Source organism: Cuculus canorus, chromosome 1 (genome assembly GCF_017976375.1).
Source record: "Cuculus canorus isolate bCucCan1 chromosome 1, bCucCan1.pri, whole genome shotgun sequence".
Taxonomy (NCBI): domain Eukaryota; kingdom Metazoa; phylum Chordata; class Aves; order Cuculiformes; family Cuculidae; genus Cuculus; species Cuculus canorus.
The window spans coordinates 155728701-155750746 of record NC_071401.1 but is presented as its reverse complement, the minus strand read 5'-3'; the positions used below and the strand labels follow the sequence as shown (position 1 = coordinate 155750746).

Here is a 22046-nt window from a genome sequence, read left to right as displayed (position 1 = left end):
CTTCAGCCAATGGCAGGTGCTCCTCTCAAGTCCCGCCCCCCTTTCTCGCCCCTCAGCCAATGGCAGCGGTCTCGCTCCAAGCCACGCCCCCTCTCCGCTTCAGCCAATGGCAGCGTTATCTTCCCAATCCCCGCCCCCTCTCTCGCCCCTCAGCCAATGGCAGCCCCCCCGCAGCCCCGCCTCCCGGCCCGACTCGCGGCAGCGCATCACGGCGTAGTCCCGGGGCGGTGCGCCCGGTTGGCGGCTGCCGCGCACGCGCAGAGGCCGTGGCGCCCCTTCCGCTCCGTTCCGTTCTGTCACCTTACGGCCGGCGCCGCTGCACCCGGGACCGGCGTTACCCTTTTTCCCTTCTCTCCGCTTCCCCGGGCGGGCGCCCGTCACCGGCTCCCGGTGCCTCTCGGCGGCCGCGCCCCCATGGAGGAGCCGCTGGCGCTGCACCCCGTGAAGCTCTACGTGTACGACCTGTCCAAGGGCATGGCCCGGCGCCTTAGCCCGCTCATGCTTGGTAAGCACGGCGGGGAGACCCCCACCGGCACCGGTACCGGCCCTCCCACCGCCTCCTGGGGCTCACCTTCCCCCGGGGTGCGGCGCCGAAATCCACCCCTTCCATAGCCTCGGGAGCGGCTTTCACTCTCCCGTCGAGAAGAAGGCTTCCCGAGGGCGCGGGTAGCAGGTGACAGGTGGCCGGGACACGGATTGGGGGGCACAGAGTGGGATTTGGCTGCGACATTGCGGTGACATCCGCGGGGTGAGCAGGGGCAGCTCTAGGAGAGCCGGGTCTGGCCTCTCTTCCCCCTCCCAACCTTCTATTTTGGGGTTGGTTACTCGAGGGTAATTAAAAATGCAGGTTGCCCAGAGAGGTGGTGGATGCTCCATCCCTGGGAACATTCAAGGTCAGGTTGGATGGGGCTCTGAGCAGCCTGGTAGAGTTCAAGATGTCCCTGCTCCTACAAGGGTTTGGAGCAGATGACCTGAAATGGTCCCTTCCAACCCAAACCATTCTATGATTCTGCTTAGCTTCTAAAGCAAGGGAAAGCTCTGTTCTCCACATCTCATCTACTCCAACACCTAGGATGAACTGGAGGAAAGCCTTCTGCTCTTCCCAAGGTTGTTGAGTTCAACTGGCTCCATATTGTGGTGAGGCTGGGATCTGCACAGTGTGTGATGTGCCCCGCATGGCGTGTGGTGTGCCCTTGCCTACCTCCTCCTTCCAGAGAGCTGCTGAAAATTCATTGAGTGTTTTATCAGGCATGTGTGTGTTTTCAGCTGAGCCTTGGACTGAGGATGCAAAGGAAACCTAGGTTTTGTCTGAGCTCCTGGAGCATGTCCAGAGAAGGGCAATGAATCCAGTAAAGGGGCTGGAGAACAAGTCTTATGAGGAGGGAACTGGGGTGGTTTGGTCTGGAGGAAGGGAGGCTGAGTGGGACACCTTGTTGCTCTCTACAACTGCCTGAAAGGAGGTTGTAGTGGGGTGGGTGTTGGTCTCTTCTCCCAAGAAACAGGTCATAGGATGAGAGGAACTAGCCTCAAGTTGCACCAGGGAAGGTTTAGCTCACCTATTAGGACAACTTTCTTTACTGACAGAGTGAAGCACTGGCACAGGCTGCCCAGGGAAGTGGTGGAGTCTTTTTCTCGGGAGGCGTTAAAAAAGGCATGTAGATGTGGCAATTTGGACATGGTTTAGTAGGCACAGTGGTGTTGGGCTGATGGTTGGACTTAGAGGTCTTTTTTAACCTTAACGATTCTATGATTCTACAAGTTTTGGGAGCATGAATTAGGAATGCAACAAGAGAGTAGTTTATAGCTGTTACATGTAGACTGTGGCCTGTGTCAGACCAGCAGTCTGTGTGAGATGAGACTTCCAAACAGGCTCAGTGTCTGAACAGATGGCTTCGTGTAATCTTGTCTTACAGTTTGTCGGCATTCCCTTCCCTCAGCTATTCTACGAGGAGATTCTGTGCTCGCCTGCAAGCTTAAACTGAAAGTCCAAAAGTTCTTAGGGTGAGGTTTCATACACATCAACAATAGTCTTGCTAAGTTGAGAAGAAATGTTACAGAGATCATATATGATGTGCTCCGTTAGCCAGACAGCAACAACAACTTTGGGAGATGGGTGTTTCCTGCACTGGATAACCTCAAAACTTTTTGTGGTCAGAGTCAATTCTGTTGTAGCCCTCTGGGGGTAAGATTTTTCACCTGTTAGTTCGTTAACAGCCATGTTTTATTGTGTGCTAACAATTACAAATCTTAAGTGACAGATTACGTGTGTGCATGATTCACCTGTTTGAGGTGAGCGGATTTTAACTAGTCTTATTTCAAAGTGTTGGTCCAAGCAAGCACTTAAGCAGAAATAGGTTCTCACTATGTTCTCCACGCCAATCTTCAAATAGATCAAGCAAAGGCTTGTTAGCACTCTTCTTACCCACAAAGTCAATCTTGGGATCTTTTAGCTCTTCTTTTAGATCAAAACTCTTAGTGCATTACTTCATTTTGGTGCTTTTTATGCTATCCAAACAAAAACTTAAGCTTTGTGCTTGCCATACAGTTTGTTGCTAAATTCCTAAACCTGAATGCGTGTCTCAGCAGTGCAGGAAGCATTGCTTGCTAGCACTGCCCGGTAACCAGCTGAGCTCAGACGTGTTCATGGAACAGGGCCAACTAGGCCTGCGTGGCCGCAGTGACAATGCAAACTGCAGAATAGTTGGGTTCATGTGGATCCAGTGGCTGGATTCTCTGTAAAACAAATAATTGTTTGTTCCTTTTTTTCCTTCAAGTTGTGTATCCTCTGTGCATTTACACTCAGCTCTGTCATACCTCCAGAGTGTTTTAGAAACCTTCCAAGAGTAAAGCAATGGAGAGAATGCTTCCCTTGCCTCATGCACACAGCATTTTTTTTTTTCTTGAAGAACAACAAAAACTGTTGCTACTTCTGTTCTGGGGTTGTTTACAGAGTTGCAGAGTGACCTGAGTTGGAAGGGACCCACAATGATCATTGAATCCAACCTCAAAATTCACACCATGTGTTCAAGTGCATTATCCAAATGCTTCTTGAATATTGTCAGGCTTGGTGCCATCGCTGTTTCCCTGGGAAGCTGTTCCAGCGTTCTACCACCCTCTGGGTGAAGAACCTTTTCCTAATATCCAACCTAAACCTCCCCAGCACACGTTCCTGCCATTCCTTCAGGTCCTATCATTGGTCGCCAGAGATCCGAGGCTGTTCCTCTTCTTTCCCTTGTGAGGAAACAGTAAACTGCTATGAGGTCCCCCCCTTAACCCACAGAAAGGGAGGCTGAGGGGAGACCTTACTGCCCTCTACAGTTCCCTGAAAGGAGATTGTAGGGAGGTGGGCGCTGATCTCTTCTCCCAATTAACAAGTGACAGGATGAGAGGAAATGGCCTCAAGTTGCGCCAGGCAGGTTTAGATTGTATATTAGAGAAAAAATTCTTCACTGTAAGGGTTCTTGGGCACTGGCACAGGCTGCCCAGGGAGGTGGTTGAGTCACTGTCCCTGGAGGTGTTTAAAAGACAATAGACAGCGCTCAGGGATGCGGTTTAGTAGTGGACACGTACGTTTGGACTTGATGATCTTAAAGGTCCTTTCCAGCCAAGTGATTCTATCATTCTACCTCTGTATGTCAACTTTCAGATGGTCAATAGCTATTTTTCTATTTTGGTGAGGTTTATATACTATAGATCATCAGGCAAAGTCATGGAAACTGATGAGGAAATGATTTCTTAGATGATTTAGTGCTAAGCATTTGTCATTTCCATTTGTCATCTCTACTTATGATAATCTTTTCATAGATGCCAAGTTTGATTAAAACAATGCTTTTGCATTGAGTAATAATTCAGTAACCTCACCTATGTTGAAATACATGTGTTTGAGAGAGCAGAAACAAATGTGATAACAGATTGTGCTAAAGTCAATTCCTACCATGCTTGAAAACAGAAGCTCGGATTCCCCTGCCAGGAGAGCATGAAACCGTTATGAGTTGACCACTGTGACAGCATTATCACATGGTGTCTTCAGTAGTGCTAATAGGATCCAGAGGTATTATGGATTATGTCAGCACAGCATTCAAGGATCAGCTCTCACTACTAAGAGTTATCCTAACTTTTTCAGTATCAGTTCTCTCTATTGTGGCTGAATGACAAGCTTGGAAGGCAGAGTTATACAGCACTGTTCATAGTGGACTTTAGAGTGACTTAGTCGTGCTCTCTTGGCAGGTTTACTCTCATCTTACCCAGATTACTTTTGTTCTTCTTACTTTTATGTGAGTTTCCTGTAATTTTTTAGTGAATATTTCTATTCTAAAGTACACATAACCAAATACTGTAGTTCAATTGCCTTTGGTACCAGAAACAGCATGTTTAATTATTGTTGCTCTGTGAGCATTTTCTCTACAGATACTGTTTTCACTCTCTCCTCCATTCTCAGTCTGTGAGACTACATTTATCTGTCGCAATTACATGATCTAATAATAAATGTTAACCTGAATGCAACAAGACTCCTGTTTTCAAGACAGAAAGCATAATCCACCTTATTCTGTGGAGAGGTAAACTCAGAGGATAATTCAGCTTGCAGTGCTGATTTTGAAGTAGACGTCCAATGACAGAGAAGTGGTTTTGGAAGATTAATACTGCATTGCATCACAGGCTTAAAGAAAAATGTCTTGCAGCTCTCAAAATTCTGTTCTCCTGCCCTGTAACTGAGGTTATTGTTCATGTGACTTGCAGGAGCTTACTTTACCACAGCAACTTTGGTTTAGTGTAGTATAAATAAATGAGAAGTTGACCAGTCTAAAGAAGAGAAGGCTCCAGAGAGACCTTATAGCAGCCTTCTAGTACTTAAAGAAGCCTGCAAGAATGATGGGAAGTGACTTTTTTATCAGGGAGTGCAGGGCTAGGAAAAGGGGAAACAGTTTTAAGATGAAAGAGGGGAGATTTAGATTAGAGATTGGGAAGATATTTTTCCTGTGAGGGTGGTGAGGCACTGGCACAGGTTGCCCAGAGAAGTCATGGAAGCCCCATCCCTGGAAGTGTTCAAGGCCAGGTTGAATGGGACTTTGAGCAACCAGTGGGAGGTGTCCCTGCCTGTGGCAGGGTAGTTGGAACTGGATTGTCTTTAAGGTCCCTTCTGACCCAAACGATTCTGATTCTATTCTATGTGTTGATTGAAATTTTTAAGTGGTGTGTTCAGCTCTAGGGACTTAACAGCCCAGAAAGAATTGGAGCAAAAGGGAACTGCCAAAAGGAGGTACCTTCTGCTTTGTTCTTCTTGTTCCAGACCCAGCTGCATTACCTTGCTTCTCCTCCACCTGCTCTGAAGAGTTTTGAGTTGCTGCAGCATGAGAATCCCTCAACTTTGCTCCTGAGCATTTGCCAGGGATTTCATGAAAATCAAATGCATTGCCCTCCCCCAGTCTAGCCTACTTCTTGGTCTCTCTAGGCACCTCAAGGAGAACAGAGCTGAAGCAGGCTCCTCCCTCTCTGTTTTTTCTTTAGCTTCAGTTGAGCACCCTGGGTAGCACATAGGAGAAGGCGCTTGACTAATTAGGATAATTTTCAATTCAAAAAGGGCAGGAGTATTAATAGATTGGCCTAAGGAATTTGCAACAATACGCAAAGCAATGCACTATTAGAAATACCCATGCTGGTTGACCAAATTATATTGCTTCCAGTTCACTACTTTGTGGGGACCTTTTAGGGTCTACTGAGGCTTGCATATCTACTGTAGAGCATGGAGATGGTGTTAAAAATACCAAACTTCCTATTATTTCTTTAGCTTGCAGCTCACGAACAGGAGTTGTTCTTGGGCTGAGGGATGGATGGCCTTAAGCTCTGTTTGGCATACACTAAGTGCCCATCTCATTATGTAATTCTTTCATCTCTCAGAACTCTTCTGCCCTTCAACCTAAGAATTTGGATTAATATATAAACACCACTTTCATTTTATATTTAAAATGCACAAGAATAAGCAACATCTTGTGGCCCTCAAGATCAACAAATTGACTGTGCCAGCAAAATAGATTGGTGAGCGTCTAATCTCCCCTCTGCTTGGCCTTCCAGATAAATCCAAGCATGAAAGTAATCCTGTTTGATTATATTCTAAAATTATACAGGCTGGCTTGCTTCTTTCAAAATACCTTCGCATCTGAACAGTGGCAGTCTCCTGAACCAGTTGTGCAACAAACAAATCTCAGTACTTCATTCTCGACATTCCAGTGAGTAAGCTGAGGGTCCAAGAATTGTTTAATGCATTTGTATGTTGTATTTTTCTCATAGGTTTCTGGCTTATGAAAGTATTTGAGCTATGAATGTTATAAAGAAAAGTAACAGCAAATAAAAAAAAAAAAAAAAACCCTTTGTTTACCTGCCAGATGATACTCTGCCTCATTCAAACACCTGGAATCTTTGAGATGCTTAAGCACACAGATCTATGCTGAATTGGCATCCCCTGCTGAGTTCTAGTAAGTATTTTCAGGGAAGAGCCATAGAGGCAGCTCAGCAAGTAAAGAGAAAAAAAGACTTAGAAGATCAGGTGTGTGATCACACTTCCAAGACTGACAAGCTGTCACCCTAACTGCTTGCAGATGTGGTGCAGTAACTTTCATGTCTGCGTTCCAAGTCTCTGACAAATGCTAGGTAGCTTGACTTGCATTAACTCCTAATGGATGCAGATCAAATGAAGCTGAATCGCTTCACGTTTGCTCCAGGCTGAGCTTGCACACAGGCAATCACTGTGGGACACCTGATACCCTGCAATTTGACCATGTCCACTAATTGTTGTACGATTGTATACATCTAAATTTGCAATGACCTTTCCTGCTCAACAGCCCTCTGTCCTTTGAAGTATTTAACAGAATCTGCTCTTTCCCTGTTTTACCTGACTAAAGAGTAGATACCCGAAAGAGTATCATGTCATTGGGACATTCCTGTTCTGTATTATATGTGTGTGCATCATTTGGATTAGCTTTGCTGTAGGTATTGAGTTGAGGGTAAAGCCCTGCAATTTAAAGGCTTTTGCAGATCAAACAGAAATTACTGGGGAATCAGACATCTCTATCTAGATGAGAGAGTTGGACTTGTTGCGTGGAGAAGAGAAGGCTATAACAACCTTCCAGTACCTGAAAGGGGCCTTCGAGAAAGCTGGGGAGGAACTGTTCACAAAGGCTTGTAGCGATAGGACGAGGGGCAATGGTATAAAATGGAGAGGGGCAGATTTAGACTAGACATAAGGAAGAATTTCTTCACGATGAGAGTGGTGAGGCACTGGCACAGGTTGCCCAGGGAAGCTGTGGATGCCCCATCCCTAGAGGTGTTCAAGGCCAGGTTGGATGGGGCCTTAGGCAGCCTGGTCTGCTGGGAGGTGTCCCTGCCCATGGCAGGGAGGTTGGAACTGGATGATCTTTAAGATCCCTTCCAACCCAAACTATTCTATGATTCTATCATCTAGACAGCCTCAGGTTATAAGTAGACGTGTTGGGTTTGGTGGTGGTACCAGTTTATAGTTCTGCTCACGCTGCAGCATGCCATGGGAGTTTTGGGTGTTGTGGCAATGAGTGGAAGAGCATGAAATGGGATAATGTCTGCTGGTATGCCAGATGTCATTTGCAATCCTGTCCTGTAGGCTGCTGAATTCAGTACAGGACGTAAACTCTGTTGCTCTGTAGGATTATTTTGGGGAGGCTCCCTGGCAAGCTTGACCTCTTTTTTTTTTAAGCTGGACAGTGCTGCCAAGAAGCAGCTTTATTGGAAAGTGTTGCTGCAAAGCCTGGATACTACTTGTGCCTTAGCACTGCTGCAGCAGTATTGAGAGAGTTGGTGTTGTTCAGCCTGGAGAAGAGAAGGCTCCAGAGTGACCTTATAGTGGTCTTCCAGTACTTAAAGGGGCCTACAGGAAAGCTGGGGAGGGACTCTTTATCAGGGAGTGCAGGGGTAGGATGAGGGGTAATGGTTTTAAGCAGAAAGAGGGGAGATTTAGATGAGCTATTAGGAAGAACTTTCTCAGTGTGAGGGTGGTGAGGCACTGGACCAGATTGCCTAGAGAAGTTGTGGAAGCCCCATCCCTGAAGGTGTTCAAGCTGGGTTGGAGGAAGTTTCGAGCAACCTGATCCAGTGGGAGGTGTCCCTGTCCGTGGCAGGGGTATTGGAACGGGATGATTTTTAAAGTCCCTTCCAACCCAAACCGTTTTATTATTCTATGAGTACTGTACTCATGCTCTCACTTGGGCCACTGGCTCTGGAAACAAAGTAGAGCTGATCCTTGCTGGGCTGTACCATTGGGACTGGTACATGTATCAAGCTGCAAGGAATATATGTTGTATATATATGACAATGTTCAGCAGAAGGCAAGACGTAATTCCTTAGTTCAGGCTGCCCTGATTGCTTTACTTGAGCTTGTCAGGAGTACCAGTGATTGTGAGCTGTCACCTGTTCTGTGCAGTGTCTGGGTTAGAGAGAAGGGCAAGAGCCATGTGGGAGGATTGCCAACAGAGGCAGAACTTCAGAAGGAACATGATGGTATCCATGAAAGTCTGTGCAGAACTTCTTACATGATACACCAGACAAACAACATTGATATTCTTCCTGAGCAGCAGGAAAGGGAGCTGCCCAAGTTCCTCGGAAGCTGGTGACCATTGACTTATTCGTCTACCAGTCAGTTTGGAGTTGAGATGACGACAACCATGACGACAGCATGAGAAACTGCAGCAGCATAGCAGAAGTTCTTGGTCTTGGGTGTCTATGGGTGATGCATATGTGGCCAATAATGGCAGATTTCTTAGACATGGGATTCCCCAATGATGTTGTCATTGGAGAAGTGTGTGCTGCCTCTGCACCATCCACCTGTGGCAGAAGGGAATTGTATTTGTTGGCAGGAGGCTAGAGTGCTACTGTAGATGCCTTATTGTCATCAGTGTTGCAGATCTGGCACGTGTTTTCCACAGTGCCGCCCTGGTTAGCGTCCTACTGGAGCCAAGCAAAAATGGCAGGTCAGTAGCTCCATTAAGATCATCAAACCAGTGCTTGGCACAAACTGACCTTTCCGAGCAGCCTTGTGAAGATGGGCAGCCTCACTTGCCAAGAGCTGTTCTGTTATTGCCCTGACAGTTGCTGCCTTTTGTTGGCGACAGACTTCATGTGTAGCAGCCAGAGAGGAGCTCTCAGGGCTGGAATGCAGTTTAATGCAAAGTCCCTTTCCTGAATTCTGTTTGAGTTTTGTTCATACGATCAGAGAATAGTCTTGATGGAAAGGGACCTCTGGAGGTCCTGCTGAAGGTAGATCCATCAAGAGGAAATTCTTCAGGGTCCTGGGCAGCTGAGTTCTGAGTATCTCCAAGGATGGAAATACCACGTGCTTTCTGGACCCCTGCCCCAATGTCTGACCACCTTCAAAATTTTCCTCCTCTTGCTGAGTTGGGAAATTCCCATTTTCCAGCTAACTCCTGTTGCTTTTTACTGTACACCTCTGAGCAGAGCAAGGCTTCCTTTCCTCCATACCTGTTATGTAGTTGTAGACAGCAACAGGGACTCTTGGCCTTATCTTCTTGAGACTGAACAGACCAGTTCTCTCAGACGCTCTTCAATGGCCTCAAGTTGCTCTGGGGAGGTTTAGATTGGATATTTGAATTTCTTTACTGAAAGAGTGGTGAAACATTTGAACAGGCTGCCCAGGGAACTGGTGGAGTCTCCTTCCCTGGCAGTGTTCAAAACGACACTTTGGAACATGGTTTAGTAGGCACAGTGGTGTTGGGCTGATGGTTGGACTGAGTGATCTTGGAGGTCTCTTCCAACCTTAATGATTCTATAATTCAGTACAGCAAATACTCCAACACAGTATATCAGTTCCTTCTGTATTGGGGGGGTCCAAAAGCAGACACGACACTCCAGATGTGGACTTACAAATGTCGAACAAGGGGAAGAAGTCACCTCCCTTAATCTGTTGGCTGCAATCTTGATAGAGCAGCCCAATGCGTGGTAGCCTTTGCTGTAATGAACTTTTCAAGTAGGTGTTGGCAGGTTCCCAGCAGCACCTGTGACATTGTCAGCATCTGCTAGAACTCTATTTATCTGCACACAGAATCTAGGAGCAAAGTAGCCACTTTGTGGAAAGCCTTTCATCATTGTTTGCTGGAAAAATGTATGTACACGTGTGTAAAAGTAAATATTAAGATGTTTTTTTTCCATTTATCAGCCAAAAGGGCAGATACAATTCTAGCTTGTGCTGCCTTCGAAACAGTTTGCTTTTCTGCCCTAAAGGATAAAGTTCAGGTTTCTAGTGGAACAAAGTAATTTATTGAGAACAGATGTGTAATAATTTATTAACAGGTATGCAGAACACTAACTATGCAAAGCCAAGCAGTACGGGCTGTCACAGGCCAACTGCCTCATGTTGCTGATGAGCTTGCCCTGTCACTGCTTTCTGGCAGCTGTAGAGTGCAAGGCAAAAGCTCTCATGGGGATACTGTGGAACCAAGGGCCAGAGGATGGAGGAGCGTGACAGCATAGGAAATGCTACAGGGAGCTCCTGAGATTTTGTAACACACTGCTCTGCTGCTCTCATCATCGCTACTATCTTTTGGCCTTCATCCTACTCCATGCCTACGTTTCTGTGTGATGGGTTGATGGTGAATATGCTTGCTGCCTGGCTGGGATCCACGGTAGCGACAGATCAGTCCACCTACTTCAAAGCTGTGTGCTCGCTTTGACTGATGTCTGTATTGTCACAACAGCCTTTTCCCTGCCTCCGCTCTTGCACGACCCTCATCTGAAGCAGGTATCTATCTCGGTGCCTGTTTTGCCTCGGACTTGAGAGAAGAAAATATGGTGGTGATTGTTCGTTCCTTATTTGAACACATAAGCATCATTTTCTCAGAACTCTTGAAGGATTATCCTCATCAGTTTTGTTCCTCGGTTTTACCCACTCCTGATGATGACAACAGAAAGCTGGTTTTGCCCAAGAACTCGTGAAGAGCTACTGCTGCTTCAAAGTAGCATCACTCCTGGCACTTACTGGCCAGAGCAGCCCTGACAGAGGACTAGGAGGGGATGAATACCCCAGAGGGAATAAGACCCTTTGCATATAGAAAAGGAAAGGCAATGTCTCTGCCTCCCTGTAGGCCATTGATGCCATTGCACTGATCTAAGTAAGGACAATTGGGGAACGTCTTTCCACAGGACAGGTGAAACTGGGACCACGTACCCCATCACTGGTACCGCACCAGGTATCTCAGAAGAAGCGTGACCCCTACAATTTCAGCAACGAAGCCAGCATCCTGGAGGCTGAGGGATGAAATATTGCTCTATCAAACTAGCATTTAGCGTTAGACCCCTGTTAACAGTAACTGGGACCCAGTTTGTAATGCTGTGCCTCCTCTTCGGGGATCACCGGAGAACAGGGCAATGCAACTGAGCTGAGCTTCGTTTTCACCAAGGGTTTTTTTTTAATGAGTGGAATAATTTGTTGTTATTCTGAGCATCTGATTCCAGCTTTTGAAAAGCAGTCACAGTGCACTTTCAGCATCATATGCTGTGGGAATACAAGCAGGGTAGCTATTGGAATAGTTGCTAGGGAGAAGCAAAGCTTGACAGTGTGATGAGAGATGCAGCCAAATCCTGAGTTAAAGTCAGTGAAGGCAGTGGCCCTCAAGATAGCTAAGAAAACCCTGAATATCACAAGCATTTGAATAAAACATTAAAAAAAAAAAGTACAGCTCAGAGGCTGCATTTAAAGGAGGAGGATAATATCTAGACATAATGTCCCAGACTTCAGGAAGGTCTGTGGCTAGCTTTGGGGCCAGCTTTGGGAGGTCTGTGGCTGATGTGATGCGAACAGATAGTATCTAAACCAGAGCAAAGCCTGATGGCCAAAAGTTAACCCATCAGTGTTTTGTGAACAGAGCACAGTGCCTCTCATGTTCAGGTGGCCTTTTTTATCATGTCTAAAGTGGTTTTTGTCTAGCTCTAGGAAACCTGCAGATGATTTTAGCAGTTCATCATATCCCATTCTGGTATCTAGACGTTAGATAATAACAACAAAACATCTTGGAAGAGGTGCTGCTTGGAGATAAAGTCTAGTGGTGTGGAAAGTGGTCTGCTGGGGGAGAGCGCTTTTACTTGGAGACTGACTGCAAGGACCAAGATCCTGCTGCAACCAAGCAGAAGCTATGGCAGAGGAGCACTCAGTCTACTGCTTGGGCTCAGGAGAATAATAGATGTTGGTATGCCCACAGTTTTCCTGTTCTAAATCTACTTTTCTGGGTGTTGTTCACCTTGTTTGGCAAAATAAAGTCATAGCATGTCTGTCATCGTGCTGTTGCTGCCTAGAAGTTTAGAAAGGGGTAATAACCAGGGACCAAGCCTTTAGGTTACAGCTGATAAAATAATTTAGACTTGAGCAGTATCTGCTAGCAATCCTTTGAAGAGAGATTTGACCTTGAGATCCTGCCATGAACACAGAGAGGTTTAGGTTTCCCACTTCTAGGGAACTGGAAAAGTGTTTCAGAAGGTGTTTTTTTCTCTGAGACACAATGATATTATAAGTTTAATGGTGCTTGAAGCAAGTCTTTGCTGCTGTGTTCTACAAAACACGCAATTTTATAACTTGCATACATTTCAACCCTGCACTTCTGCCCCCCACCAACTCCCACTTAAAACTGTTAATTTTTAAGGGCAGGTGAAGGGAGGGAAAGGAGGAAACCACGGAATAGATTATAGAGACTATTACCACAGATCATGTGTGCAAGTCAGATCTCTTGTCAGTTACTGAAAAAGAGAACTGGATATTCTGTGCTGGGTAACTGCCTGCAATTATGAAATCAGTTTAAAATCCAACTTTTCCAGTCCTGACTGAAGACTAATTTTAGGTAAAGGTTTCTTTTCTTGATCTGTAGACAAAAGCCCAAGGAAGGTAAGCATTGGCAGGGTAGGATGGCATTGCCTCCTCTGCATGTAAGAAGAGAAAAGTACAGCAGTAGTGTGGGCATAGTAGTTCAGTTGAAAGATAGACATTCTGTTTCTTTAGAAGTAACTCTGGGATGAAATCTTTGGTGTTACTGTCATGGTGAAATAATAAGCATAGTTCCTAAGCGACTGACAGAAAGTAGGCTGAAATCTGGAACATGCGTTGCTAATAACTCTTCTTTTCTCTGCATACAGGGAAACAGCTGGATGGCATCTGGTAAGTGACTAGATTTAAATTGCATAATGTGTGTTAAACTGTGTGACATAAGAAGCATTTTCAGTATGAGATTATGTATGCTTCGCATCTTAAAAACATTTTGGTGTTGAAGAGAAGTGAAGGCATTTTTTTGTTCCCGAATACAGACTGGCGGGGAGATGATGCACAGTCAGGTGCTGGTTAAACCTCTCCATTCAAATCTGGTGGATACCCCCCCTGAAAATAATGTTGGTAGTAGTAATTGTGTTTTAGTGCACTTCTGCACTTTTCCAAGAGTAAGCTGTTGTCCTTGTCCTAAGCACTTTGTCTTCTAATTGCAGGCATGATTAAATATGAGGGTAAAAGAGCAGGAGGGAAGAAGGTATTACAGAATCAGGGTTTCTGGCACATAAGAGCAGTGGCTACATTCAGTTACTGAAAATGTCTCCTCCCCTCTTGCAATTTGCTATAATTCATATAAAGAGTTGTGGTTTGGTGTTTTTTTTTTCAAAAAAAAAAAAGGGCAAAAAACCTCCCAACCGTTGTCCATCCATTTTCATCTCCACTGAGAGTTTGATACCTTCTCAGTCAGCATCTATCAGACAGGCACTGCTGTCAGTGTGGTAGCAGAGCTCACTCTGTCTCTGTGACTTCAACCTCAGCCCTTTAGCTGAAAGAGGCTGCTGGAGGTCATGTGCTGCTGTGGAAGTTCCCTCTCCTCCTATGTTCCTTCTTGCTTGGGCATCTCGCTAAGCCTGTTCTTTCCCAACCACTTACAGGGTTACAGTAGGTTTGATAATCATTGCTTCCATATCCATTCATGTCCCAGCAGATCCTGTTCCTGCTCACAGAAGCACATTGACTTTTCCTTCCAGTTATTCACTTCTCGATGTCCTTGAGCACAGAAACTTACCAGTGATTTATGTGCTAGATTAAATATTTCCTTTGTTTCACCTGTTTTTTCTTTTCTGTGATAGGCACACCTCCATAATCGTCCATAAAGATGAGTTCTTCTATGGCAGTGGAGGAATCTCCAGCTGTGCACCAGTAAGTTAAACTTACTTTTCTGATAAGGTAACCTCATCAGAATTGCTTGAGTCACTGTCTGTTAGAAGAGCAGCAAGAGGCTTCTGAATTCAAGCAGATGTGGCTGCTTGCCGTTATTCCCTGAGGCATCTGAGGAAAAGGGAGCATGAATAGTGGCTTTAAGCTCAATTAAATATAGGTTGAGGATTGCTTCTGCTGGTCAAGTCTTACCTATCCAAGACACCTTCTGCAGCTGCATTGCCAGAGTGACCCCTTGTGTAGTTCTGTATCAATAGGCTTTACATGCAGACTCGGCAACTCAAGGTGTCCTTTTTAAGATGAAAAAAAGATTCAGTGTGCTTTGTCAGACCTTTCTTTTCTTGGGAAGGCAAAGCTGATGGGATTTCCTTCTAAAGCAGAATTTTGCCATAGCTTAGAGCATTCAGCACAAAAAGCCAAGTATACAAGCTGAAATTTGAGTTGCATGTTATTTCTCATTACCTCAGTGCAGAATGGGAGAGGACAGTAGGGCTTTTTGTTTGACAAACATATCAAAAGTTCCTCCTTTTGTGCCTGGACAAACCACAATAGCTCTGTTCAGCAGAGTCCTTCAAAAGAATTCAGTCTGTCCATATAACATTCTCTTCTGGCTGATAATTTTAACAGGGAGGGACGCTTCTTGGACCTCCGGACTCGGTTGTAGACCTGGGGAACACTGAAGTTACAGAAGAAATTTTTCTGGAATATCTTTCCTCCTTGGGGGAATCTATGTTCCGGTAAGTATCAGCTTGTACTATAAAATCTGTGTAACACAAAAAGCCTTTCAGGGAAGGGGTGGAGAATGGAGGGGCAGGTATTATGAAACCAATCCTGCTTGCAAGCTTTGTCTGCTTAGTGTATTGTTTGGTACTCTCTTAAATATGAGACTGGAACTGATGCACTGAAACACAAGGACCTACCAGCTAGGCAACCCTCTGGTGTGCCATCCTTGAGCTAGGCTGGGAAAGCATTCTGCCAGAAAGTCTTTTACACTATTTTTGTAGAATGGAATCATGCCCGAAATGCCTTTAAGACAATCACCAGGGAAGATGAAGGCACTATATGAAATATTTCAGTAAATAGTGCTTTGCCCCATGACTCATAGAGGAAGCATCGTAGTAAAGCTGCCAACTTTCACGTGAGTAAAAGTAAGGTCTGATGGTTAAAAAATCTAATCTACTTCTTGCAAGAACAGGCAACAGTAGCATTTAGTGGCTTGACTATATTTCAGTGTCCCTAATTCTTGTGATTTCTCATTATTCATTGAATAATTTGGCTTGGAAGGGACCTTAAAGATCATCCAGTTCCAATGCCCCTGTCATGGGCAGGGACATCTCCCACTAGACCAGGCTGCCCAAGGCCCCATCCAACCTGGCTTTGAACACCTCCAGGAATGGGGCATCCACAGCTTCCCTGGACAACCTGTGCCAGTGCCTGCCTCTCCGCTCTTACAGTGAAGAAATTCCTCCTAATGTCTAGTTTAAATCTGTCCCTTTCCAGTCTGTAGCCATTGCCCCTATTTTTCCTTCTGTGGTTTTAATTGAAGAAACCTGACTTCACTTATCCTCCAAAAATACATTGTATAAAGTCAGTAATGTCGAGAGATGTCACTTTCCACCCAGATTCAATGAATTTGAAGGTGAGTTGGTGTCTAGTTTACCTATTTGCCTTAGAATTTTTTGTGGAGAAAAAAGTGCTGATGTATGGAGATATTCCTCATTAGGAGTGTAAGTTTTTCTGCTTGTTAGATTTATTGCTGAGTCTGTCTTTTTATGTTTCAATTCCTTTTGTGTTGCACAGAGGAGAGTCCTATAATCTCTTTGAACATAACTGTAATACCTTCAGTAATGAAGTGGCACAGTTCCTGACAGGAAGAAAAATCCCTTCCTACATCACTGACCTTCCAGCTGAAGTTCTTTCCACGTGAGTATGCATCCTGCCCCTTTCTGTAATGAATTACTTCTTGCTAAACCTTAAAGATTTGACTGTACCAGCTCTCTTGGAAAACCAGCATACGATTAAGGAGAGGATGCTATTTACTTTTACTTTACTTCAGCTCTTACAATGCTGTTCGACAAGTGCTGATGGGCACTGGCATTACTAAGAAGACAGAAAGTTGTTCTTCTGCCTTTAAGTTAAACTAGTTATTTTGTGATGGTCTTTTTTTATGTGACCAGAGAAGCATAGGAAGTTTCAGAAAATGGTTCAAGTTGTTATTTTTGTCTTAAGAAACCAGTATCTGCTAAAGATCACTCCTTTTACTCTAAGCACGGTAATTGCTGTGGATGTATCAGTTTTGCTTGTGAAGAGACAAGGGAGAAGTAATTGTTAAATTAACACTGCAGTTTTAAAGCTAGGACTCGATGGAAATGGAGACTGTGGAAAAGGAAATTAAGAATTCCTGCCTGGTAATTCAGTGCAACTTTTTTTTCAACTCAGTGACAATTGCACTGGGATGATTTGAGCTCCATCAGTTAGATCTTATTCCTTGTAACAATGGTATACCACTTTATGTGGCGGACACACCTTCTAACCTGGACTGTTATCATTTCAGATGTCTCAAAATCAGACAAAGTCAATAACAGAGTGAGTCAGATTGAAAGACGAAACAGGTGCTACTGGTTGCAACAGAAATTGTTCTGTGAGTGTTGAACGATTGTCTATAAGGGAGCTAGAGGCTATTCTTCTAGCAGTCCTTAATATTGATGTGGTGCTTAATGAAGCACTGCATTGCATAACAGGGGTTTAGTTTGCTCACTTAAGTAGAGTGAATTGCTAAAAGTGAGTTTCAGACACAGTATTACCACATTAGCAGTCTGAGCATGTTAGGACTCAGAACCAGCCTGTATAAAATTATGTTTAAGATTCTTAGTTATTGAACAGTAAACTCTCTTTAATAGGTTAAATTAGTTTGCTTTAGTTTGTAGTGGAAGTCTATTCTTCAAATTTGCTTCTACAACGTTGATCTGGTTGCACTTTAGGAAGTGAGTGTACTTCAGTAGTGATTTGGAGAAGCTGTTCATCAAGAAAGCTATTTGAGATGTTTATTTCTTTACTTTCTCAGACCTTTTGGACAAGCTTTAAGGCCCCTCCTGGACTCCATCCAGATTCAGCCACCCGGAGGAAACACCTTCAGCAGACATAATGGACAGAGCTAACAGGAATGACCCAGTGTGCCCAGCCTCACCAGGCCTCTTCCTTTTAAACATGAATCTACCAGATTTCTATTTTATAATTTCCCATCAGAATTAACTCTACAGAAGTTACAAGACAAGTTTTAAAATTTCTTGGGGAGAGGATTTATCAGGGTGCATGTAAGACAATGCTACCAAAAAGATTGCTATAATTTCTAATAGTATTATACTAATTTATAAAGGCTGTCTTGTCCGAGTAGGCTGACACTTTCTAAGTAACTCCTCTGTTGGTAAGTGGGAATTCATTCCATGAACATTCAAGGGCCGATTATGCAACTTGGAGTAAATAAGGTGATGTCTTAGCCATCCCTTGCAGGCTTGCATCTCTTTCTCCTGTTCCTGCCTATATTATGGGGTTATTTGAAGTCTGTAGCAAAAAGGCAAAGGAACTGTTGGTAGCCTAGGAAGTGAAGGTATCCCAGGATTAGTCTTCTGCAGATTTCATTGACATTGTTATTTGCTTGGGGAAAAAGGTGAACTCATCTGATTTACAATATTTGCAGTGGCCTAGGTGTGTGGGAAAGGCGATCGATTTGCACCGTGTGTCAGTGTCACACTCAAAAGCTGAAGCTTCCAATGGGATTAGCTGGAAGGGAGACTGGAACTGAAGGGCTACCAAGAGCCTCACAAGGCTAGATGCAAGAGTTTTGAGAAAGAACCTGCTGAAAGAGCAGGGTCTGATGCGCAGAAGTGGTGGAAACAAATTTCAGGCGAAAGAAAAATGAAGTGAAATGTTTCCTGTTCTTACATATAAGCTTATCAGCAGATGGACAGAACATTGTAAAATGTTTACCTTTGCGTAAGAGGTAGGGGTTTTTTTTCTTACTAAGCCAGAGTTACAGTGCAGTAAAGCAGGGGTAGCGTGGCAACTGCACAATAATGTAAGGTGGACCAATTCTGCCTTCAGTATCTAGTTGCAGGCACAGTAGGAGTTCCAGCTTTCTTTGGGATTGCTGTCCCTTCCAAAGCAGCCAAGCACATCGCAGAGAGGGCTCTGCTTAGGTGTAAGAGAAGTAGGTAGTAGATCTCCCCAAATATAAAGAAGATAATGAAGAGCAAAATCAAACTTTTCAATGGAACAATTGATTTTATTGGGATACACTCAGAAGCAGTCCTGCCCTTAGATTGACATTAGATTGTATCAATACTGCATTTTCTAGTTTAAGATTCTTATAGCTTTGCAATTATTTGCAGTGGAAAAAGATCAGGGGAATGAAAGAATAGGCACATTGATTTCTTTTCATGCATGAATATACACTATCTTCCTGAACCATTTTATAGCAGTTGCATTTAGGAAGGAACACAGGAAAAGACATTGGACAACCCCCAGAACATTGCCAATGCTCCATAAATGGGGACTGCACGTCCCAGATGCTGCTGAAAAAGCATCTATGCAAATGTATAGCCCTTTGTCCAGTGCTTTGTTGTGAAAAGTATTGCTGCAAGTTCGGTCCTACATCTCAAACTTCCTGCACTTAAAATTTCCTGCATACCTAAAGGATATGTCTTTCGTCTGCTGGGCTCTTTCTCCCAGAATCATACCGTTCAATAAGTTTCTCATGCAGATACTTAGTGTGGGCAATAATGGCTCATATTTTTGAGGGGATGAAGTGGAGGAAATCTGCGATTTATTCAATGTCAAATAATCTGCTGCCCTGCACTTTGTGGAGTCACTGCACAAGTGTAAATAGGGTACTGTCAGTCCATTCTGCGGTTTTGTGTGTACCTGCTCTCAGTGCACAGCACTGGCCCTTGCAGCCCAGATATTTTTTTTTCCCTTGTCATTCTCTGCTTGTGCCATCAACTTCTCCGTAAGCATTTCATTTGACAGACTGGATTTGGAGACAGCTGTAGCAGTTAGTACAGATCAGCTTATACAAAAGCTTTCAGTCTTTGCCCACGGAAGTGTCCTGTTTGCAGAAAGCATTCTATAATAAAACATTTATGGATTCTCTTTGGTGCTCCTAAAGGAAGGATTGGTAAGTGTTTGTTTTCTGCTAAGCCATAGTTTAGTTTTCCTGTTTAGTATGTATATCCCCCCCAGTCTTTTCCCATACTTATTCCATGAAGAGTAACCAGTTTCTCATTTTAATACACACATGACTGTGCCACAAAATGCTGTAGCACGTTAGGGATCTTGGAGCTTCCCCAGCTGAACAGATATACTCAAGCTGATACAAATCTAGGTATGGTAGTTTGGTACCCACGAGCAGCACCGCTTTCAGCAAACTTCCGCTTCAGGCACAGCTGCCTGCAGTGGAAGCGCTAGTGCCACAGTTTCTGCCCCACACTCTTGCATGATGAGGATAACCCATGTATGTTCACCATTTTAAAGAGGTCTCGAGCCTGGTTTCTACTCGACTGCCTATTTCAGGACTTTATACGTCCTTTCAGGATGTGCGAAAGAAAATGAAGAGGATCCCCCCCATGCATTTTGCAATCTGCCTTTGCCCCTCCTGAGCATCCCCTTTGCAGAGATAATGCTGCTGCTTAAGGATCACTGGGTAAAATTCCCCTCAGCCATATACTGTTTGCAGTAGCCAAGAAGGTATTTGGTCTCCTGGGCTCTGGACCTACCCTGTGTTTTGTGGCAAAAGAACTGTAGGAAGGAGTCCTGTTTGCTTGGTCTTACTGGGTAATCTGACCCCTGTAGACCTCTTAAGAAACCCATTTCTCCAAAGACGGTTATGTGTATACTGCAGGACTGTGCCCCCAGCGTTCCACCCAGCTGTACCTACTCATAGGGCTATAAACTAGACTGAGAGGTGTATCTAAGTGTATATAGGTGATGGACTTCAGCCAGCTGATTGACAAAGGGGTAGGGAATCTGAACTGAAAGGGATCAGAACCCTTTTCCCCATACTTATTATCCTATCTTGTATTGCTGGGGTTCCCCCGTGCCATTTAAAAAAAGTTAATGATGTCTTTAGACAGAAAGTGATGTTTTGTTTGTGGGTTTGGTTTTGGTTTTTTGTTGTTTTGTTTTTTTTTCTATTACAATAAAAAATACAGCACGTTTTCCTGTTTGAATGGATGTTTCAACACAGCTGCCCAGAAGTCGACATCTTCACTCTGGTCCCAAATAGAAAGTGCAAGATGAAAAACTGTCCCAGTGACTTGCACTATGCGTCACCTCTGGAAGTAGAGGTGGCTACTGTCTTTTGGTAGAATGGGTCACAGGCAATGCTCTTATTTATATTTGGGAAAATTTTCCTCTGATAAGTACCATGGTATCTTCTCAAGACGACTCTTCTGAGGCTTGGCACAGCTTGTATGAGGTGAATGAGAGTTTGACAGTCGATGTTCTGTCAGCATGGGTTTTGTATGGGCCTTGCTTGTTGAAGTATGTGGGAATGAAACGTCCGATGTGTGGTGTTGAAGGAGAGGCCCAACACACCTTAAACATAGGGAAAGGTTCTAAGCTTTTCCTCAGTGTCTCGATGCTACTGCTTTGAAAAGGAAAATCAGCATTAAGAAGTAGACTTCATGCCTGTGTTCCTCTAAAGCTGCAGAGAGGATAGTGGTGAGGATTATTGGAGCACTGCCCATCATGCCCCTGCTAGTGGGCTAAGGGGAAATGCCAAGCTCTGGAGAAGAAATGAATTCTGCTTGGTTCATTCTTTTGAATGTTTAGTGGTGGCATCCAAATGGTAAACCACACAATCGCTGTTTGTGCAAGTCTGCATCAGTGCAATACAGGAAAGGGCTTGGAACAGAAAGGGGCTTTAAAACAGATTCATGAGTGTCGTTATTTTGGCTGTGTTATTCAGATGTGGTGCTGGCTAACAAGGACCAGTTCCAGCCGCACATGAAATACGTGGGGACACGTATGAGAAAAACCTTGACCTTTAACGGCAGCCCTGGACAGAGTGTGAGCCAGTGCTCACTGCCACTTACCTTCTAAACTTCAAATGAAGCATTTGCCCCTGCTAGCAACAGATTTTATTCATGACAACAGCTGCTGCCTGTCCAAGCAGCAATGAAGGGAACATATCAAGGATGGTCTAAGTGCAGAGTATTAAATAACCAAAACCGCTGCAGCGACCCTGTCCTTGGAGCTAACCCTGATGAAGGAACAAGTATAGCTGTACGCTGCTGTGCATTTCACTGAAAGACACTCATATGCTGGGGGAAACCATGGTGGCACAAGTCCTCACCAGTGGATACCAAATAGCAGCTGGGAGAAGTGGCTTAGCACCCTGAAGATTTGAAAAAAGTCTAAAGTAGCATGACAGGATTAAGCTGGAGAAAGCACAGCAGGTAGTTCAAGGTTTGGAAAGCTCTCTTGGCAGCATAAACCCAACGGCACTGTTCATAGGAGTGCAGAAATGTGAAAACTGACCCATATTTTAGCAGGATTTCCAATTCTGGAAAGGGCCCTGAGGTGGCACTGCTGCCTTGCAGTACAAGGGTGCAACTGAGCCTGGGGAGAGCAGCCTCTGCCTTTGGGATGTCCAGAGTCACGTCAATGTAAGAGGCCAGGAGGAAAGTCTCTCCCAGACAAGGAAGCTGCAGGCAGGAGCACCCAGGAGACAATTGGCCATCCTGGGCTATGACAAGAGCGAGTGCCAGTACAGTGAATGGGCTGTTACAAGAGTGAGGAGGCTTTTCCTAACACCATACCTCTT

At 44.6% G+C, this 22046-nt stretch overlaps 1 protein-coding gene across 1 annotated transcript; it reads left to right on the top strand.

Annotated features, from left to right (window-relative positions):
- The first annotated feature begins 184 nt into the window (after positions 1-184).
- DESI1 (desumoylating isopeptidase 1) lies at positions 185-20436 on the top strand. Its single transcript, XM_009556618.2, has 6 exons — positions 185-505; positions 13159-13180; positions 14137-14206; positions 14852-14961; positions 16025-16147; positions 17289-20436. Exons 1-6 carry the CDS (start codon positions 415-417, stop codon positions 17380-17382), a joined length of 510 nt encoding a protein of 169 aa, XP_009554913.2. The 5' UTR covers positions 185-414; the 3' UTR covers positions 17383-20436.
- The last annotated feature ends 1610 nt before the right edge of the window (positions 20437-22046 follow it).

Bases quoted from the DNA above. Each gene is read 5' to 3' on its own strand.
- DESI1 (XM_009556618.2), top strand. From the start codon at position 415: ATGGAGGAGCCGCTGGCGCTGCACCCCGTGAAGCTCTACGTGTACGAC. The intron at 13,181-14,136 runs GTAAGTGACTAG...TTTCTGTGATAG, and splicing joins AAACAGCTGGATGGCATCTG to GCACACCTCCATAATCGTCC. The intron at 14,207-14,851 runs GTAAGTTAAACT...TAATTTTAACAG, and splicing joins GAATCTCCAGCTGTGCACCA to GGAGGGACGCTTCTTGGACC.